The sequence below is a fragment of the Rhinoderma darwinii genome, chromosome 10, assembly GCF_050947455.1.
Source record: "Rhinoderma darwinii isolate aRhiDar2 chromosome 10, aRhiDar2.hap1, whole genome shotgun sequence".
Lineage (NCBI taxonomy): Eukaryota > Metazoa > Chordata > Amphibia > Anura > Rhinodermatidae > Rhinoderma > Rhinoderma darwinii.
This window is the reverse complement of record NC_134696.1, coordinates 15540915-15561225: the sequence shown is the minus strand read 5'-3', so window position 1 is coordinate 15561225 and position 20311 is coordinate 15540915. Positions and strand designations below refer to the sequence as shown.

The 20311-nt window shown below is 39.8% G+C and overlaps 1 protein-coding gene across 1 annotated transcript; it reads right to left on the bottom strand.

The window, feature by feature from the left end:
- Positions 1 to 5327: 5327 nt before the first annotated feature.
- Positions 5328 to 19220, bottom strand: LOC142662508 (nicotinamide N-methyltransferase-like). Its single transcript, XM_075840717.1, has 3 exons — positions 19070 to 19220; positions 10012 to 10219; positions 5328 to 5751 (listed from the first exon to the last, which is right to left on the bottom strand). The coding sequence occupies exons 1-3, from the start codon at positions 19218 to 19220 to the stop codon at positions 5328 to 5330; spliced, it is 783 nt and encodes a 260-aa protein (XP_075696832.1).
- Between the last annotated feature and the right edge of the window lie 1091 nt (positions 19221 to 20311).

Sequence of the window (20311 nt, the reverse complement as noted above, 5' to 3'; positions counted from 1 at the left end):
GTTTTTATTGGTACCATTTTTTGTTACATACGATCTCTTGATGACTTCTTATTACTTTTTTAACGCTAAGTTGAACATAGAACAACAACTCTAGTGTTTTAAAATGTTTCTTTTTTTACGCCTTTCACCATGCGAGTTATATAATGCTGTATTGTAATAGTTGGTAAAAGGGAAAAGGGGGGGGGGGATAGCCGCTCCTTTAAGGTATATATAGTCAGGATCCGTAGGGTAAATAACACAAAAGGTGGCAAATCACTCACCTATTTGGGTTGTGCAAGATGGTCAGCACAATTTAATTATAAAGCTTTAAGCAGAATACCACTGCAATCAAAATAATCCACAGTGTGCGAAGCCTCGGGAGTTGGACATCAGATGTGCATATGAAGATGACTTCAGCCAGTTGTAAATCTAGTTAGGAATTACAAGGAAAAAAAAACTCCTAGGAGAGGCGCCATTTGCCAGTGCCTGTACTCGCGTTGTTCTACATCATTGTAACCTGGTCCACTGGGCCGGCTGCTACTCACACCAGAACCACCTCAAGAGGTTGCGACCTGGTAGTCTTTCCGCACTGAAATCAATATCCCTGTACAGAGTTAAAAGTTGGAGAACGAGGAGGCTACTTAGATAACGCTCTTAGAGGTGACCCTAAATCAAACCCTTGAAGTAACACAGTAGGTCCACAACCCACTGGTCATAACAGCCATTAGTGGTAACCTGAGCAGAAAGTGATTGTTGGTGCATTTTATATCTAAATATGGAGATTTTTTTAATTGAGCATAGAATTGTAGATTCTAGAGATTAGGTTCTAGTTGATCAAAAACATATTTGTAAGAGGTAAGAAAATGACAATAGTGCAAATTGTCAAATAACAGCAGATTTAACCTCTTATGCGACCATGACACACTTGTACGTCAAAGAATGCCTTAACAAAAAGCACCATGACATGCAAGTACGTCATGGTCATCGCGCAGGGACTGGAGCTCTGCCCATGTGTTCTACAGCATTAGCTCTGCAGTGATTGACTTTAACAGTCGATTTCAGTCTGATCCCATCCTTTAACCCATCGGTGCCCCTAAGTATTCCAAAGTATTATACACGATCAAAAAGCAAAAGATGAGTTTATAAAAAATTGAATAAACCCATTTTCTTCATTAAATATTTGGTTTTATTGTTTATAAATAGTAAACAATAATAAAAAAAACATGTAGGGCACCGGCACAATCATAATGACTAATAAAATAAAATTAAAATATTGATTATCCTGCACTTCGCATGGCATAAAAAAAAACAATGGCATATTTGCCTTTTTACCGCATTTCCTTTCCAAAACTAAAATAAAATGTATTCAATAGATGATATGCACTCCAAAATAGTACTAATAAAAACAAAAACTCTACGGACAAAAAAACAAGCCAACATACAGTTAAGTTGAAAAAATTCTGATTCTCGTAACTTGGCTACAAAGAGGTTATTTATTTTTCATAAATAATTGCTTTTATGGTTCAAAAGTTCTAAAACATAAAAAAAACAATATAAATGTCGTATAGTTGTATTTGTATTGACCCAGAGAATAAATTTAACATAATATTTATATCGTATGGTAATATCATCATAAAAAAACTGCAAAGAAGGAACAAAGAAAAACTCATTATATGTGCTTCAAAATGGTGCTAATAAAAACTACAACTCGTCCCGCAAAGACACAAGCCATGATATGACTATGTCCCCGTAAAAAAACCTAAGTTATTGCTTTTGGAAAATAGCAATGTAAAAACTACACATATAGCTTTGTCCTGAAAGAAGAAAATAGGCCAATCCTTAAAGGCAATGGAAACCTTTGAAAACAATTTTTTTTAAAAATAAACCAGTGTATAAGAGTGTTTTCAGCAACATTGTAATGATACAGCTGCTCTGTATACAGGATACAAAGCAGCTATATCTCAAAAAGTAAAAATTATTTTTACTAAAAATAGATTAAAAGTTGCTCAAAACACTCTCATACAAAAAATAAACAGACAGTTGGACATTAAAGTCCCCTAGTGGGACTTGAAAAAAGTGTCAAAAAAAGTATAAAAAGTGTAAAAAAAAAGGGAAAAAAAAGTTTTAAAACATATGATAAAAGTTTCAAGTAATAAAATACTATCGCCCTTTTTCCCTTATCAAGTCCTTAATTATTGAAAAATAGAATAAACCATACATATTTGGTATCACCGAAACCAAAACGGCCTGAGCTATGAAAATATTATGTTATTTATTCAAATGCGGTGAACAGCGTAAAAAAACAAAATGAAGAAAACTATACCAGAATTTTTGTTTTTTGGTAATTTTTCCATTGATATAGCCATATGTGGGTTTTTTTTTTTAAGGGATGAGTTATAGTTTTTCACGGCACAATTTATTGTACCATATGATAATATTGAAAACCTGTAAAAAAAATCTTTGTGGGGTGGAATTGGAAAAAAACTGTGATTCCTCAATCTTTTAAAAAGTTTCATTTTTACGGCTTTCACTGCACAGTAAAAATGGCATGTTATCTTTATTCTACCGATCAATTTGATTACGGCGATAGCAAATTGATATTGTTTTTTTAATGTTTTACTACTTTTACAAGGAAGAAACTAATTGTTAAAATAAAATTTGTGTTTTGTCGCCACATTCTGAGAGCCATAACTTTTTAATTTTTCTGTCAATTGAGTGATTTGAGGGCTTAGTTTATTTGGGGTGAAAGCTGTAGTTTCTATTGGTACCATTTTGGGCTACATGAGATATTTTGATCACTTTTTAGTTAATTTTTTGTGGGATATGAAGTGACCAAAAAAACAGTGATTCTGGCGTTTAAGTTTTTTATATTTTATGCCGTTCACTGTGTAGGTTAAATAATGGTATATTATAATATTTCAGACTTTTACGAACGCGTCAATACTAATTGTGCTGATTTTTTTTTAGTTTTTACTTTAGATGAAAAATGGAAAAAGGTTCTTGTTTTTCTTTTATTATAATTATTTTATTTTTACACTACTAAAAACGTGATTAAACTTTTTTTTTTACAAATTTTATTAGTTCCCCTAGGGGACTTGAACCATTGATTACTTGATCGCTGGTACAATATACTGCAATACTCGTATATTGCAGTATATTGTCATTTTCAGAGGCTCATGTTACACCCAGGACTTAACAGGAGAAGAAAACGACAGCCCCAGGTCCTAATTGTAATACTAATACTAATTCTACACAAAAGTACGGTATTATTCTGTTGCACAAAAATATATACACATATCCATTCTTTCCATTCAATATCCAAAGAACCTGTGATTGTATAGCCTTCAGGTTAGATGTAAGATGCCGGGCTTGAGCAATATGATTATCTGACCAAAAAGTAAGAATTGTTGAGAAAGAAAAATATGTATATGTACAGACATTGCCTCCAGATAAATGATATGCAGTTATTACTCCGGAGAGAGGATAGTGACTTTATAAAGTATACTCATTCGAATGCTCAGGTGTCTTCAGTGCCGCGTCTCAAAGCAAAATATAGCCAGGTTCTTTTTCCTCTTTTCTTTTTGGAGGAAATAGCGGGGATATTTCTCTGGTCACTTCCATATACCTTTAATATCACTTAAGGCTTATCTGGTTAGCGTCCAAATAGGTCCTCCATACCGCTGCTTTTTGGGATTCCAAATTATAGAATATATGCTGGTCTCCATAGCAAGCATCCTGGCCTAGATGGCGGGAGAACCAGCATGGTGTGGTGTAGTGTGGCATAATGTGGTGTGCAATGGCATGCAGCACACATTTTATCATTTGGGATCAGGAAAAATAGTGTTTGATATGGTTCACCTTGCCTGTTCTAGAATGTGTTCTCCTTTAGCTTACTATTGCAGTTAAAGAAACTTACGCAGGGATATGACCCTTTCCTAGCACTTATTAGGTCCCAGGTCCGCATGGAACAACCTATTGCTCAAATTTCTAGATTTCCTTTAGGACATTATCGGTGGCACTTAGAATTCAATTATCTGGGGAAATGCCTCTTTAAGATTGACCGATGTTCTCTTATGAAATTAGAGATATTTCCACTCACAGAAGAATTAGTAGAAACCAAAAATTTGTTTTTTCGTTTTATGTTTAAATAGGGATTCCTTATCTTCCTTATCCTGTTCCATTACATTAAGTTTAGTCCTTCAATTTCTAGTTAGGATGTCAGGGAAATTCAAATCAAATTCAATTTGTGCAGAATAATTTTGCTCATCTCTAGTTGGGATTGTTTAAAGGCTGAACTATTTATTTGTATTGTTATAGGACATATGGTTAAATGGGCACTGTCATTTCAACAAACTAGCATGCAAAGGGAAAAACTGCTAAAAATTGCAAAATGGCCAGAAATAATGCTACTCCTCATGTACACACACATGGCAGCTTATCCTGAAAAGTCAAATGAAACGCCAGGTGCGCTTTAAGTATGTTAGAAATTTTAGTAAGATTAAATTGAGATGGAGATCCTTTGGTTATACTTAAAGAAAATCCACTTGGTGTTTAATGAACTCATTTTTTGAATTTTTGCATTGTGGACACATTTTGGCTTTGAAAATAGGTTTCTTTACGATTTAACGTTAATCTTTTATTCCACAGTGAAATAGTAGAGAATGATGGATGCCTCCTACTAATTATTTTTTCCCTAAGTGATTCATTGGGTGGGGATTATATCTAACATTACATTTATCTGTAGGAATGAAGAAGACGAAGGACCCGCTAGTAATCCATACATGCATGTGATATTGCTTGTTAGTCAGTTGGGAGCCTTATACCGAATATGATCTCTGAAGAAAATAGACATGATATGATGGAACGTCTACATACATATAGGACCTTGTGAATTACGTGATTTGATTGACTAAATTTCTCCCAGCTATCTTTGTGTTTGATGATGGGAGAAGACAAGGCCTGAGACACAAAAGAGGGGGAGTCAAATTTTTGACCTTATTGATTTTCATAAATGGAAATGTGAAAAAGGAATAAAATATGTGTTCAAAAAACGAAAAACGTATAAATTTCTACTCCTAAATGAAGGTTTGTAAAGCCTATGAAGCAGATTTGTGCCCCCACCCAAGTAAAGTACACAATTTAATGCTATATGCTTTACTTTATTCCACTATTCATATTAAGCAGGAACAGAACAACAAAGCAACTGATCCCAAGACTTCAGACTCCTACGATGTCCCAGATGCCCAGGGTCGGTTTATACTCTCCTAAGGAAGCTTATTTTTTATTATTATATGTTTATTTAAGCTTAACATATGAAGTAATGACATGCAGACTTTGTAAGTTTCACCCTAATTCCCCTTGTGAGCTGCAATGAATATGATGGCCTTATAGTCAGTAATGTCACTGACAGCCGTTCTCTCCTTGACCTTACAAACATCAATGATAAAACCTACTCCAACTAGAGCTTTCCTGACAAAATCCTCATTATATGTGAAAACATGGAACTTGTCTTTCCCGACTGTATAATATGTTGTATCTAAAGCCCCAATTAATATGAGTTGTCCTCCAGGTTTTAGCAACCCAGAGATCTTCCTCAGATATCTGATGTAATCATCTTGATCTTTGCTGGCATTATCCAGACCCCAAACACTGATGACACAATCGGCTGGTGGTAAGACCAGCGGCTCTGTAATATTCTCTTTCTCCAGGTCGCATTTCACAACATGTTGAATAGCTGATCTCACTTTTCCTTCATTGTCCTCAAACTGATCACTGGAAAATAGAAAAGACAAGGAAAGTGATTGTCCCACGGTCAACATCAACATGGTGGCTCAGGACTTAGCACTGGACTATTGACTTGCTAAACTAGAGGTAACGCTTGAATCATCCAAGAGTGTTGCACCAAGTGTCAGGCTTATACTCCTTATGTGCCTATCCAGCATTACTTTGTATAATAACGCCCCCTATGCACTGGCGTAGCTATAGGGGTCGCAGCGGTCGCAATTGCGACCGGGCCCCGAAGCCAGGGGGGCCCACGGCCCCCCGCACCACATCATTAAAAAGTTACTATAGTAACTCGGGCCGCGGGCCCCTGTTACTATAGTAACATACTTTACTTACCTTCCTGGTTCCGGATCGCAGCGGAGGTCCTGACGTCAGGCGCTGTGCGCAGCGCATGACGTCACAGCGCTATGCCGCCGCGCACAGCATCGAGACTACAGAACTCCCGCCGCGGCCGAAGAGGAAGGTAAGGTTAGCCCTGACTGGCGGGGTCCGACTCCCGGGACCCGCCAATCAGCTGTTTTGAAGGGGCCGCAGCACTCGTACGAGAGCTGCTCCCCTTCATTCCTGTCACTTCATTCCGGTCACACTGTGAATCGGTGTCGGCGATTCACAGTGTGAGCGAGTAGTGAAATGAAGGGGAAGCAGCTCTCGTACGAGTGCTGCGGCCCCTTCAAAACAGCTGATTTGCGGGTCCCGGGCGACACATCAGCTATTGATGGCCTATCCTGTGGATAGGCCATCAATGTTTAGGGACTGCACAACCCCTAAGCCTACGATGTAGCAGGCTTAGGGGGCCCATGAGACAGGATCACAGATTGTGTGATGCTGTCTGCTGGGCCCTGTATCTAAGCCAATCACATGGTAGGCTTAGATACATGGCCCATGCGTGATCCTGTCTGCTGGGCCCTGTATCTAATCCTACCACACTGTAGGTTTAGATACAGGGCCCCAGCACACAGTAATCTTATACTGTATAAGATTACTGTCTGCTGGACCCTGTATCTAAGCCTACCTTGTGGTAGGCTTAGATACAGGGTCCCACAGACAGTATCACACATGGGCCCTGTATCTAAGCCTTAGGGTATGTGCACAGACACTAATTACGTCCGTAATTGACGGACGTATTTCGGCCGCAAGTACCGGACCGAACACAGTGCAGGGAGCCGGGCTCCTAGCATCATACTTATGTACGACGCTAGGAGTCCCTGCCTCGCTGCAGGACAACTGTCCCGTACTGTAATCATGTTTTCAGTACGGGACAGTTGTCCGGCAGCGAGGCAGGGACTCCTAGCGTCGTACATAACTATGATGCTAGGAGCCCGGCTCCCTGCACTGAGTTCGGTCCGGTACTTGTGGCCGAAATACGTCCGTCAATTACGGACGTAATTAGTGTGTGTGCACATACCCTTACACATGTGTTACTAATCATTTTGTGTGTGTTTTCTTACAGGTTCGGTCGTTGGACTACGGCGGATTCCAGGACTACTTCAGACTACGGCTTTTTTGTTATTATCAATAAAATGGTTAATGAGGGCTGTGTGGGTTTTTTTTTATTTCAATAAAATATTTTTTCTATGTCTTTGTGTTTTTTTTTTTAAACTATATTACTACCGCCTTAGTAATGGCCGCCGGCTGATTGACAGCGTCCATTGCTAAGGCGGGACTTAGTGTTAGCGGATGCAGAGGCTAACACTAACCCCCTTTATTACCCCGGTACCCACCGCCACCAGGGGTGCTGGGAAGGGCTGGGTACGATCCAGTACCTGACGATCTGTAGTGATGGTTGGCCACTGGGGTGGCCGCAGGCTGGTATTATCAGGAGGGGAAAGGCCAAAAACAGTGGCCCTTCCCATCCTGGTAATGCTGCCTGCTGCTTTATTGTATCTGGCTGGTTATGAAAATGGGGGGGACCCGACGTCATTTAAAAAAAGATAACATAATTGGAAAGAACGATGTCAGGTCCCCCCCAATTTTCAGAACCAGCCAGATACAACACAGCAGCAGCAGGCAGCATTACAAGGGTGGTAGGGGCCACTGTTTTTGGCCTTCCCCAGCCTAATACTACCAGCCTGCGGCCACCCCGGTGCCTGCCCGTCACTACAGATGGTCGGGTACTGCTTCGTACCCGGCTCTTCCCAGTACTCCTGGTGGCGGTGGGTACCGGGGTAATAATGGGGGTTAGTGTAGCCTCTGCACCGGCTAACATTAAGCCTCGCCTTAGTAATGGAGGTTGTCAATCAGCCAGCGGCCATTACTAAGGCGGTGATAATAAAGTTTAAAAAGATACAAGCACACAGAAAAAATATTTCATTGAAATAAAAAAACACAACCCTCATTAACCATTTTATTGAGAATAAAAAAAACGCCGTCATTGAAGTCCTCGTATCCGAAGTCCAACAACCGAACCTGTAAAAAAAACACAAACACAAAAATAATCAGTAACACATAAAGAAGCAAAATTATTATTCTTACCTATCCTGGGTCCAGCGCTGGAGCCGCAATGTCAGCGAGCTGGGCCCTGTATCTAATCCTATCATGTGTGATACAGTCTGCTGAGCTGTGTATCTAATCCAATTATGTATGATACTGTCTGCTGGGCCCTGTATCTAATCCTATCATGTGTGATACTGTCTGCTGAGCCACTGTATCTAATCCTATCATGTGTGATACTGTCTGCTGAGCCACTGTATCTAATCCTATCATGTGTGATACTGTCTGCTGAGCCACTGTATCTAATCCTATCATGTGTGGTACTGTCTGCTGAGCCACTGTATCTAATCCTATCATGTGTGATACTGTCTGCTGAGCCACTGTATCTAATCCTATTATGTGTGGTACTGTCTGCTGGGCCACTGTATCTAATCCTATCATGTGATACTGTCTGCTGAGCTGTGTATCTAATCCTATCATTTGTGATACTGCCTACTGAGCCACTGTATCTAATCCTATCATGTGTGATACTGTCCGCTGAGCCACTGTATCTAATCCTATCATGTGTGATACTGTCTGCAGAGCCACTGTATCTAATCCTATCATGTGTGATACTGTCTGCTGAGCCACTGTATCTAATCCTATCATGTGTGATACTGTCTGCTGAGCCACTGTATCTAATCCTATCATGTGTGATACTGTCTGCTGAGCCACTGTATCTAATCCTATCATGTGTGATACTGTCTCCTGAGCCACTGTATCTAATCCTATCATGTGTGATACTGTCTGCTGAGCCACTGTATCTAATCCTATCATGTGTGATACTGTCTGCTGGGCCACTGTATCTAATCCTATCATGTGTGATACTGTCTGCTGAGCTGTGTATCTAATCCTATCATGTGTGATACTGCCTACTGAGCCACTGTATCTAATCCTATCATGTGTGATACTGTCTGCTGAGCCAATGTATCTAATCCTATCCATAGTTTATAGGGTCGTAGTGCTATAGATATGCTATGCTGTCTCATATACACACTTTTTTTTGGGGCGGACACATATGTATTGGGGCTATTTCCCGGACATTTTAAGCCCTGAGGGTATGTTCACACGGCAGCGTCTGTTACGGCTGAAATTACTGTGCTGTTTTCAGGAGAAAACAGCACCGTAATTTCAGCCATAATGGCATGTGCAGGCGTCTTTCGCTGCGTCCATTACGGAAGTAATTGAAGCTGGTTTTCCATGGAGTCCATGGAAAACGGCTCCATTTACGTCTGAAGAAGTGACAGGCACTTTTTTACGCGCCGCCTTTTGACAGCGGCGCGTAAAAAAAAATGACCGTCGGCACAGAACATCGTAAGACCCATTCAAATGAATGGGCAGATGTTTGCCGACGCTTTTGAGCCGCATTTTCGGACGTAATTCAATGCTAAAACGCCCGAATTACGTCCGTAAATAGTGTGTGTGAACCCAGCCTTAGTGACGCCCCGGCTGCTAGTGCTGCATTGTTGGGTCACTTAGGAGACCCAGCGATGCAGCTGAAAGCGGACCGTCGGCCATGAGAAGTTTGCGGGGGGGGGGGGGCCCAGTAAGAATTTTTGCATCGGGGCCCATGAGCCTCTAGCTACGCCCCTGCCCCTATGTATAAGAATATTGAACTGAGGGAGTAATAGAATTTTTACATTTGACTATTACATCTGAGCATTAACAGAGTAAACTTTTTCCGGGATCCTTGCCCCATCTTTTCTTATATTTATTGTATCAGGAGCAGTAACGACAATGACAGTGGTTTTTCACTTCATATTTGGACAAATACGTCACCTGTTTTCTTCTTTCTCTTGATGAAGTGCTGATGTATGGCCCCAACAAAATGCTCCTGTACGGTCATCCACCCATCTCTTCAGCTCCATGATGCATCTGTTACTCACCTTCAGCACTATAATATTTTTGAAAAATTCAGAGGCTGAATATAGATGATGAATAAACGAGCCAACACTGAGGTCAATCAAGATGTCTCTATTAATATGACCTGCAGAAATAACGTCCGTACACTGAAACATCTAATATGTTAAATCTTCATAGATTTTGTGGATAAACAATGACATATGTCTGTATCACTTCTAGCAAACGACATAAACATTGGTTTGCCAAAACCGGAAAATCAGTAAAAAAGATAAACTAATCCTCAAATGTTCTCTAGGGATAGATTTGGTGGTATTAGTCTTATACTTCTCATAAGCATATTAAGAGCAGGCCCACCAAAGTTATAATTCTTTAGTTAGAGTAATGGAAAAGGAGAAGGGAGGCTCATGGGACAGTAAGGAGAACCATCCAAATGTCTTTGAAACAATCTTAAAGAGGCTCTGTCACCAGATTTTGCAGCCCCTATCTGCTATTGCAGCAGATCGGCGCTGCAATGTAGATTACAGTAACGTTTTTATTTTTAAAAAACGAGCATTTTTGGCCAAGTTATGACCATTTTCGTATTTATGCAAATGAGGCTTGCAAAAGTACAACTGGGCGTGTTGAAAAGTAAAAGTACAACTGGGCGTGTATTATGTGCGTACATCGGGGCGTGTTTACTACTTTTACTAGCTGGGCGTTGTGTATAGAAGTATCATCCACTTCTCTTCACAACGCCCAGCTTCTGGCAGTGCAGACACAGCGTGTTCTCGAGAGATCACGCTGTGTCGTCACTCACAGGTCCTGCGTCGTGTCGGCACCAGAGGCTACAGATGATTCTGCAGCAGCATCGGCGTTTGCAGGTAAGTCGATGTAGCTACTTACCTGCAAATGCTGATGCTGCTGCAGAATCAACTGTAGCCTCTGGTGCCGACACGATGCAGGACCTGTGAGTGACGTCACAGATCTGCACTGCCAGAAGCTGGGCGTTCTGAAGAGAAGTGGATGATACTTCTCATCAGAAAGCCCAGCTAGTAAAAGTATTAAACACGCCCCGATGTACGCACATAATACACGCCCACTTGTACTTTTACTTTTCAACACGCCCAGTTGTACTTTTGCAAGCCTCATTTGCATAAATACGAAAATGGTCATAACTTGGCCAAAAATGCTCGTTTTTTAAAAATAAAAACGTTACTGTAATCTACATTGCAGCGCCGATCTGCTGCAATAGCAGATAGGGGCTGCAAAATCTGGTGACAGAGCCTCTTTAAGTTGAGGTGCTCAACTGATGGTAAGGATTATAGGTCACCCTACGTGTCCTCAATAACCTGTGGTGTAGCTGTTCATGTGAAAAAAAACCAAGCAAACATGGGGCACTCCTGTGTAGTGCAATCAGTACAAAAAAAGGGTGATAGACCCACCTGGTAACACAAAAATCATATAAGGTGGACCAAGGGAAGCTATTGGTTCGGATCTTCAACCAAACTCATTATGCAGGCTCAGAAATCCTAAGAGTTGACATTATTGTATTGAAAATATTTTAAAAAATAAAGTCTACTTTTTAAGGATCTATAAGATACATGTTGGTTCCTTCAGTGTTATTGAATATTCATCTCTAGCGTTTCACTTATGACACCTATGGTTTCTGATTTCTAGACCCTTTACTGGCTATACTAAATAGGTGCCTTTAACCTCTTACCTTTATTTCTAAGTTTTTTTCTTGATCTACCCTAAGCTGACGTTTTCCCCCCTCTTAGTAATTAAGTTCTTGTGACATGACTGGACCTGACCCTGAGGAGAATCTCCAAATTAACTCTTTAACCCCTTTAGGACACAGCCTGTTTTGGCCTTGTGGACACAGCCTATTTTTTCAAATCTGACATGTGTCACTTTATGTGGTAATAACTCCGGAATGTTTTTACCTATCCAAGCGATTCTGAGATTGTTTTCTCGTGACATATTGTACTTTATGTTAGTGAAAACATTTGGTCGATAAATTCAATATTTATTTGTGAAAAACTTCAAATTTTAGCAAAAATTTGCAAAAATTAGCATTTTTCTAAATTTAAATGTATTTGCTTGTGAAACAGATAGTAATACCACACAAAATAGTTACTAGTTAACATCCCCTATATGTCTACTTTATGTTTGCATCATTTTTTTTCACGTACTTTTATTTTTCTAGGACGTTACGAGGCTTAGAACTTTAGCAGCAATTTCTCATATTTTCAATAAAATTTCAAAAGGCCATTTTTTCAGGGACCAGTTCAGTTCTGAAGTGGCTTTGAGGGCCTTATATATTAGAAAGTCCCCATAAATCCCCCCATTTTGAAAACTGTACCCCTCAAGGTATTCAAAACCACATTCAGAAAATATTTTAACCCTTTAGGCGTTTCACAGGAATTAAGGCAAAGTAGAGGTGAAATTTACAAATGTCATTTTTTTTGCCGAAATTCATTTGTAATAAAAAAAAATCTGTAACACAGAAGGTTTTACCAGGGAAACGCAGCTCAATATTTATTGCCCAGATTCTGCAGATTTTAGAAATATCCAACATGTGGCCCTAGTGTCCTAATGGACTGAAACACAGGCCGCAGAAGCAAAGGAGCAGCTAGTGGATTTCGGGGCCTCCTTTTTTTAGGAATGTATTTTAGGCACTATGTCAGGTTTGAGGAGGTCTTGTGGTACCTAAACAGCCGAAACCCCCCCAAAGTGACCCCATTTTGGAAACTACACCCCTCAAGGCATTTTTCTAGGGGTATAGTTAGAATTTTGACCCCACAGTTTTTTTGCAGAATTTAGTGGAATTAGTCTGTGAAGATGAAAATCACCTATTTTTCTGTGGAAACATAGAATTTTTTCATTTTTACAAGGAATAAAGGAGAAAAAGCACCCCAAAATTTGTAAAGCAATTTCTCCCGATTACGGCAATACCCCATATGTGGTCGTAAACTGATGTTTGGACCCACAGCAGGGCTCAGAAGGGAGGGAGCGCCTTTTGGATTTTGGAGCGCAGATTTTGCTGGATTGGTTTTCAGTGCCATGTCGGGTTTGCAACGCCCCGGAGGGACCAAAACAGTGGAAACCCGCCAAAAGTGACCCCATTTTGGAATCTACACCCCTCAAGGAATTTTTCTAGTGGTATAGTGATCATTTTGGCCCCTCAGGATCTTTTTTAGAGCTAGGGTGACCAAAAAACAGCGATTTTGGCGCTTTAAATTCTTTATTTATTACAGCGTTCACCGTGCGCAATAAATTACGTTTTAATTTATTCTGCCGGTCGGTACGATTACGCCGATACCATATGTGTATAGTTTTTTTTACGTTTTGCAGCGTTTGCACAATAAAATTAAGTTTCTATAAAATAATTTATTTTCTGGGACACGCTATTCTGAGCCGTAACTTTTTTATTTTTTCGTCAAAAAAGCTGAGGGAGGTCTTGTTTTTTGCGGGACGGGTTGTAGTTTTTATTGGTACCATTTTGGGGTAAATGCGACTTTTTGATCACTTTTTATTCTATATCTTGGGAGGGGTGGTGACCAAAAAATAGCGATGCTGACAGTTTTCCGTTTATTTTGTTTGCGGCGTTCACCGTCTGGAAAAATTAACATTATAGTTTCATAGATTGGGTCGTTACGAACGCGGCAATACCAAATATGTGTACTTTTTTTTAACGTTTTCATTTTTTCCCTATAATAAATGACTTATTATAGGAAAACAAAACCTTTTATTTTTACACTTTTATAAAACATTTTTATTAACTTTTTTTTACTTTTTACACTTTATATTTTTGTTTATTAACTTTTCTATTACTTTTTACACTTTCTTTTTTTGACCTGCAGCTCTGATCGCTGCTAGAATACATTACACTACCTAGGTAGTGTAATGTATTCCAACTGTCAGTGTGACGTCACAGTCACTCTGACAGTTGGTCTACGAGGATCAGCAGAGGCTGATCCTCATAGGCTGACATACATGGCAGACTTGGGGGCCGTTGTCTGGCCCCCGGGTGCCATCACAAGCATCAGAAGCCCCCACGATTGCATGGGGGCTGCTGATGCGCTACAAACCCGCTACATGCGGAGATCGCAATCGAGCCCCGCATGTAACGGGTTAATTGCGGAAATCAGCGGCGATGAGCCGCTGATCGGCAACACTGGTGAGTGTCAGCTGTCGGGGACAGCTGATCTCCAAGTTCCCGATGCACACTGTCGCCGACAGTGTGCATCGGGAACGGCACAGTGACTTTCTGTCACTCTGACAGGAAGCCTATCAGGACCAGCCGAAGGTTGGTCCTGATGGGCTTCTGTCCGTGGCAGACCCGGAAGCCATTGTTTGGCTTCCGTTTGCCATACTAACTATCGGCAGACCCCGCGATTTCGGACGGGGGTCTGCCGATATGTTAGAAACCCCTAAAATTCGGCGATTGCACCCGATCGCCGAATTTAAGGGGTTAATGCGCCGAAATCAGCGGCAAAGGACCGCTGGCCGGCAAGAGGGGAGTGTCAGCTGTCGGCGACAGCTGACCTCCTGGTTCCCGGTGCACACTGTCGCCGACAGTGTGCACTGGGATTAACTCAGTAACTGTACGTCCTCGTGCGGGAAGTAACTTCCCGCAACGACGTACAGTTACGTCCTGGTGCGGGTAGGGGTTAAAGACCCAGACATTTTTTGTTTTTGCGTTTTCGTTTTTCACTCCCCGCCTTCCAAGAGACAAAACTTTTTTATTTTCCATCAATAGAGTGGTGTGAGGGCTTATTTTTTTTGGCGGAAGGAGTTGTAGTTTCTAATGGTACCATTTAAAGTAACATATAATGTACTGGGAAACAGACAGAAAATGTTTGTGGGGTGCAATTGGAAAAAACCTAAATTCCTCCATAGTTTATTGGGTTTCGTTTTTACAGATTTTACTGTGCAGTAAAAACGACAACTTAACCGTATTCTGCGGCTCAATACGATTACGGTGGTACCAAATTTATATCGTTTTTTTTATATATTTTACTACTTTTGCAAAGAAAAATCTATTTGTTAAAAAAAGTGTTCTGTTTCACAACATTCTAAGAGCCATAACTGTTTTATTTTTTTTGTCGATTGAGCGGTGTGAGGGCTTATTTTTTGTTTGGAGGAGCTGTAGTGTTTATTGGCGCTCCTCTAAGGTAAATATAGTCAGGATCCATAGGATTAAATAACAAAAAAAGGTGGTAAATCACACTTCTGTTTGGGTTGTGCAAGATGGTCAGCACAATTCAATTGTAAAGCGTCAAGCAGAATACCACTGCAATCAAAAGAATCCACAGTGTGCGAAGCCTCGGGAGTTGGACATCAGATGTGCATATGAAGATTACTTCAGCCAGTGGTAAATCTAGTTAGGAATAACAATCAAAAGAAAACTCCTAGGAGAGGCGCTCCTGTGTCCGTGATGTATATCTGGAGGCTTCAATTGGTGAAGACAACTCAGGTAAGATAAAAATGCCATTTTTATTCTTATTAATAAAACCCCTTGGGTAAAAATAACAAAAGAACTGCAACGCATTTCAACCCTGAACCAGGGTCTTCATTGATGAAGACCCTGGTTCAGGGTTGAAATACGTTGCAGTTCTTTTATTATTTTTACACCTATGCCAAGGGGTTTTTATTAATAAGAATAAAAATTGAATTTTTATCTTACCTGAGTTGTCTTCACCAATTAAAGCCTCCAGATATACATCATGGACACAGGAGCACCTCTCCTAGGAGTTTTCTTTTCCTTGTTATTCCTAACTATAATGTAATAGCTCAGACTTTTACGAATGCAGTGATACCAATGTGATTGGGGAAAAATGGGAAAAGGGGTGTTTTTTTTACTTTAAATATATATATATTTTTTACACATTTTATTAGCCCCCCTAGGGGATTTGAACCACCAATAATTAGATCGATGGTACAATACACTGCAATACAAATGTATTGAAGTATATTGTTATTTTTACAGGCTTCTGCTAAGCCCTGCCAGAGGCTTAGATTAGCAGAGGTGTACAGAAGGCACACCTGGGGCCTTCATTAGGCCCTGGGCTCCAATGACAACCATCAGCTCCCCCCGATCGCATTGCGGGGAGCCGTTGATCTGTCGGTGGGTACCACCCCCTCCTTCTAACAGTTTAAATGCAGCGGTCGCTATTTACCACGGCATTTAACTAGTTAAACGGCAAGGAACAGTGCGATCGCTGTTCCTGGTCGTTAAAGCAGCATGTCAGCTGTGATACACAGATGACACCTTCAGCATATGGGGTGGGCTCAGCGCGTGAGCCCGCTGCAAACTTCACCCACCCACTCCATGATGTTCATTTTCGTCATGGGCCGGGAAAGGGTTAATAAGCCTGCAGAGCTGTCATTATTTCTGCCGTTACTCTATCTGGATGGTGGCCTGTCCTGCTGGCCTGCTTTGGCCTGAGGTGTCTTCTGTGTGTCTCTCTTCCTGCCCGCGGCTGTGTATTCCTTAGTACGCTAGTGAGCGCTCTGGCCTCCTCTCAAAGGACCAGCGTGTGCGCATTGCAAAATTCCACAAACCAATCCCTGATTGCTCCTAGACTATCCAAGGCATCTCCATAGTTCACCTGGTGCCTGAGCAACTTTGGTGCAACCTAGTCATGTCCTGCAAAGGTTCCTGTTTGCATCCTGATTCCAGTCTGCACCTACTATCCACTACCAGCCTGTATCCAGCTATCCGCTACCAGCCTGTATCGAGCTATCTGCTACCAGCCTGTGTCCAGCTATCTGCTACCAGCTTGTGTACTGTTATCTGCTACTAGCCTGTGTCTTGTCATCCACTGCCAGTTTGCATCCAGTTACACACTTTTATTCTGCATCCCGTTGTCTACTGCTCGTCTATGTCCAACAACCTGAGGCTTCCCGCCTATTACAAACTCTAATCCTCACCCATCTGCCAAGGTATCATCTGCCGGTGCATGTACTCGCGGTGTGCTACACCATTGTATCCTGGTCCACTGGGCCAGCTGGTACTCACACTGGGACCACCTCAAGAGGTAGCGACCTGGTCTTTCCGCACCAAAATCCATATCCCCGTACAGGGTTAGAAGTTGAAGAATGGGGAGTCTACTTAAATAACGCTCTTAGAGGTGACCATAAGTCAAACCAGTGGAGTAACACAGTGGGTCCACAAACCGCTGGTCATAACAGCCATTAGTGGTAACCTGAGCAGAAAGTGATTGTTGGTGCATTTTATTTCTAAATATGGAGATTTTTTTATTGAACATAGAATTGTAGATTCTAGAGATTAGGTTCTAGTTTAACAAAAACATATTTGTAAGAGGTCAGAAAATGACAATAGTGCAAATTGTCAAATAACAGCAGATTTAACCTCTTAGGCGACCATGACACACTTGTACGTCAAAGAATGCCTTAACAAAAAGCACCATGACATGCAAGTACGTCATGGTCATCGCGCAGGGACTGGAGATCTGCCTATGTGATCTACAACATTAGCTCTGAGGGGATTGACAGCCGGGTTTCTGCTGTAACAGTCGGGTTCAGAGCAACCTCTGATCCCATCCTTTAATCCATCGGTGCCCCTAAGTATTCCAACGTAATATACAATTAATCACACAGTCAAAAAGCAAAAGCAAAATTAAGTTTAATAAAGTTTAGCAAAGAAAATAAAAAAATGATTCAACCCATTTTTTCATTCAAAATTTGATTTTATTGTTTAAAAATAGTAAACAAAAATAATAAAAAAAACATGTAGGGCACCGGCACAATCATAATTACTAATAAAATAAAATAAACTTATTAATTATCCCGCACTGCGCATGGCATAAAAAAAATGGCATATTTGCCTTTTTATATAATTTCCTCTCCAAAAATGAAATAAAATGTATTCAATAGATGATATGCACCCCAAAATGGTACCAATAAGAACAAAAACTCTTCCCACAAAAAAAAAAAAAAAAGCCATTATACAGCTATGTTGAAAAAATCAGTTTCTCGTAACTTGGCTACAAAAAGGTTATTTATTTTTCATAAATAATTGCTTTTATGGTTCATAAGTTCTAAAACATAAAAACTATATAAATTTGGTATAGTTGTATTTGTATTGGCCCAGAGAATAAAGTTAACATGATATTCATACCGTATGGTAAATTCATCATAAAAAAACAGCAAAAAATAATGTCAGAATTTCCCCTTAAAAAAATGTACAAAGTAAAAAAAGAGTAATTATATGTGCTTCAAAATGGTGCCAAAAAAAACTACAACTCGTCCCGCAAAGACACAAACCATCATATGACTACATCACCGGAAAAAAAACAAAGTTATGGCTTTTGGAATATTGCAATGGAAAAACTACACATATAGCTTTGTCCTGAAAGAAGAAAATAGGCCAATCCTTAGAGAAAATGGAAACCTTTGAAAACAGTTATTTTTAATAAAACAGTGTATGAGAGTATTTTCAGCAACTTTGTAATGATACAGCTGCTCTGTAAACAGGGTACAAAGCAGCTGTATCTCAAAAAGTAAAAATATTTTTACATTAAAACACATTAAAAGTTGCTCAAAACACTCTCATACACTGATTTATAAAAAAATAAAACAAAAATAAAACAAAACAAAACGTCTTTAAAGGTTTACATAGCATTTAAAGGGTTAAGTAATTGCACCTGCAATTGTAATTTTCTAGTTGTCTTTTCTTCATTCCCCAAAAGGGAATGGAGATTACAGAGTTGAAAACAGTGACGCTACTAAACGCTGAGACTCAATTCTTTTTGTCATCATATTCAATGACCAGGTCTTTACTCTGCTCCCTGTTAATTTCCAGATGACTGGGGCCGTGTGGTCGCCTCCTCTGATCTCCCACACCCCTAAAAAAGCTATTCTCTCCAATATATATTTATTTATAGTGTTTCAATTATTTGAAACCAGTTAAACATAGAATAATATACACGTCAATGTATCTTAGGAGTAACAAAATCAGGATACATACCCACTGTGAAAACTTGTTTAAGATTATCAATAAAAAATTGCAAAAAGTCATCTCGAAAGACCATGTCAGGTTTATCTGAAAAGTAATCCTCCAGATATTTTCTGGAATCAAAGCCATGTAGATGATATAACTTATGTGTACTGGAATCCATCATCTACTCTTGTATCACAGACGGGGTGACTACCTCTAGACCAGGGCACAAGGTCTTTATATAATTACCAGGTTTCAATTTACATAGTGTGTTACTAAGAATAACTTATCACATGATGACTCATTATATTCATGAGCAAGTCATGGGAACTTGTGTTATAATAAATTCACATAGAGAAATAATGATCTTTATAGAAACAAATCTATTTTATTGTTAACCCTTTTATGATGAAGGGTAGTTGATGCCCCTGTGTCCAGGTCAAATTTTCCATTTCTTTTTTTTTGTGTAAATTTTTTATTATTTTGTATTAAAGTGTTCTTAGGAGGGGGGGGGGGTGGTACAGAAAGGAAATAGGGATGGGTGAGTTAGTACCACATTAACAAGTCATGTTCAACATATTCACCCTAGGAGAACTAGCTGACTAATACAAATAATCGGTGACTAATTAGAATTTTTTGTAATTGAAGAACGAATATATAGAGTTATACTTGCACAAGGTCTCGAGAAGGTATCTGCTTGTTGGCCCGGTATGAGAACTATATTTTCTAATGACATGGTATTAATTCGTTGGGTGTGTAGTAAGTATGATTCTATGTCTTTTGAGCCATAAAATGTAGACCAGTCATTCCAGATGCTCATATATTTATCGTATTGTAGGTTCCTAGACCATTTATTTTTTTCATAGGTTTGAATGAGATTGATCTCTTTTAACCATTCCAGAGTTGTAGGAGGATTTGTATCTTTCCAATGTCTAGCTATTAGAGTTTTTGCTGTGTTTAAGAGCTGTGGTATAGTGGAATTAGAGTTAATATATTGATGAGTAATATCTAGATTGAGTAATACCAGTTCTGGTGTAAGAGTGAAAGTTTTTCCAATATATTTATTTAAGATTGATTCAATAGTTTGCCAAAAGTAGGAGATACCACAGCATTTAAACCATATATGTAAAATGGTACCTTTTTCTTTATTGCATCTCCAACATGTAGGTGATTGATTCCGGTCTATTTGATTTAATAATTCCGTTGTTTTATACCATCTTGTTATGATTTTATAATTGAGTTCCTGGGTTCTTATAGAGACTGAGAACGAGT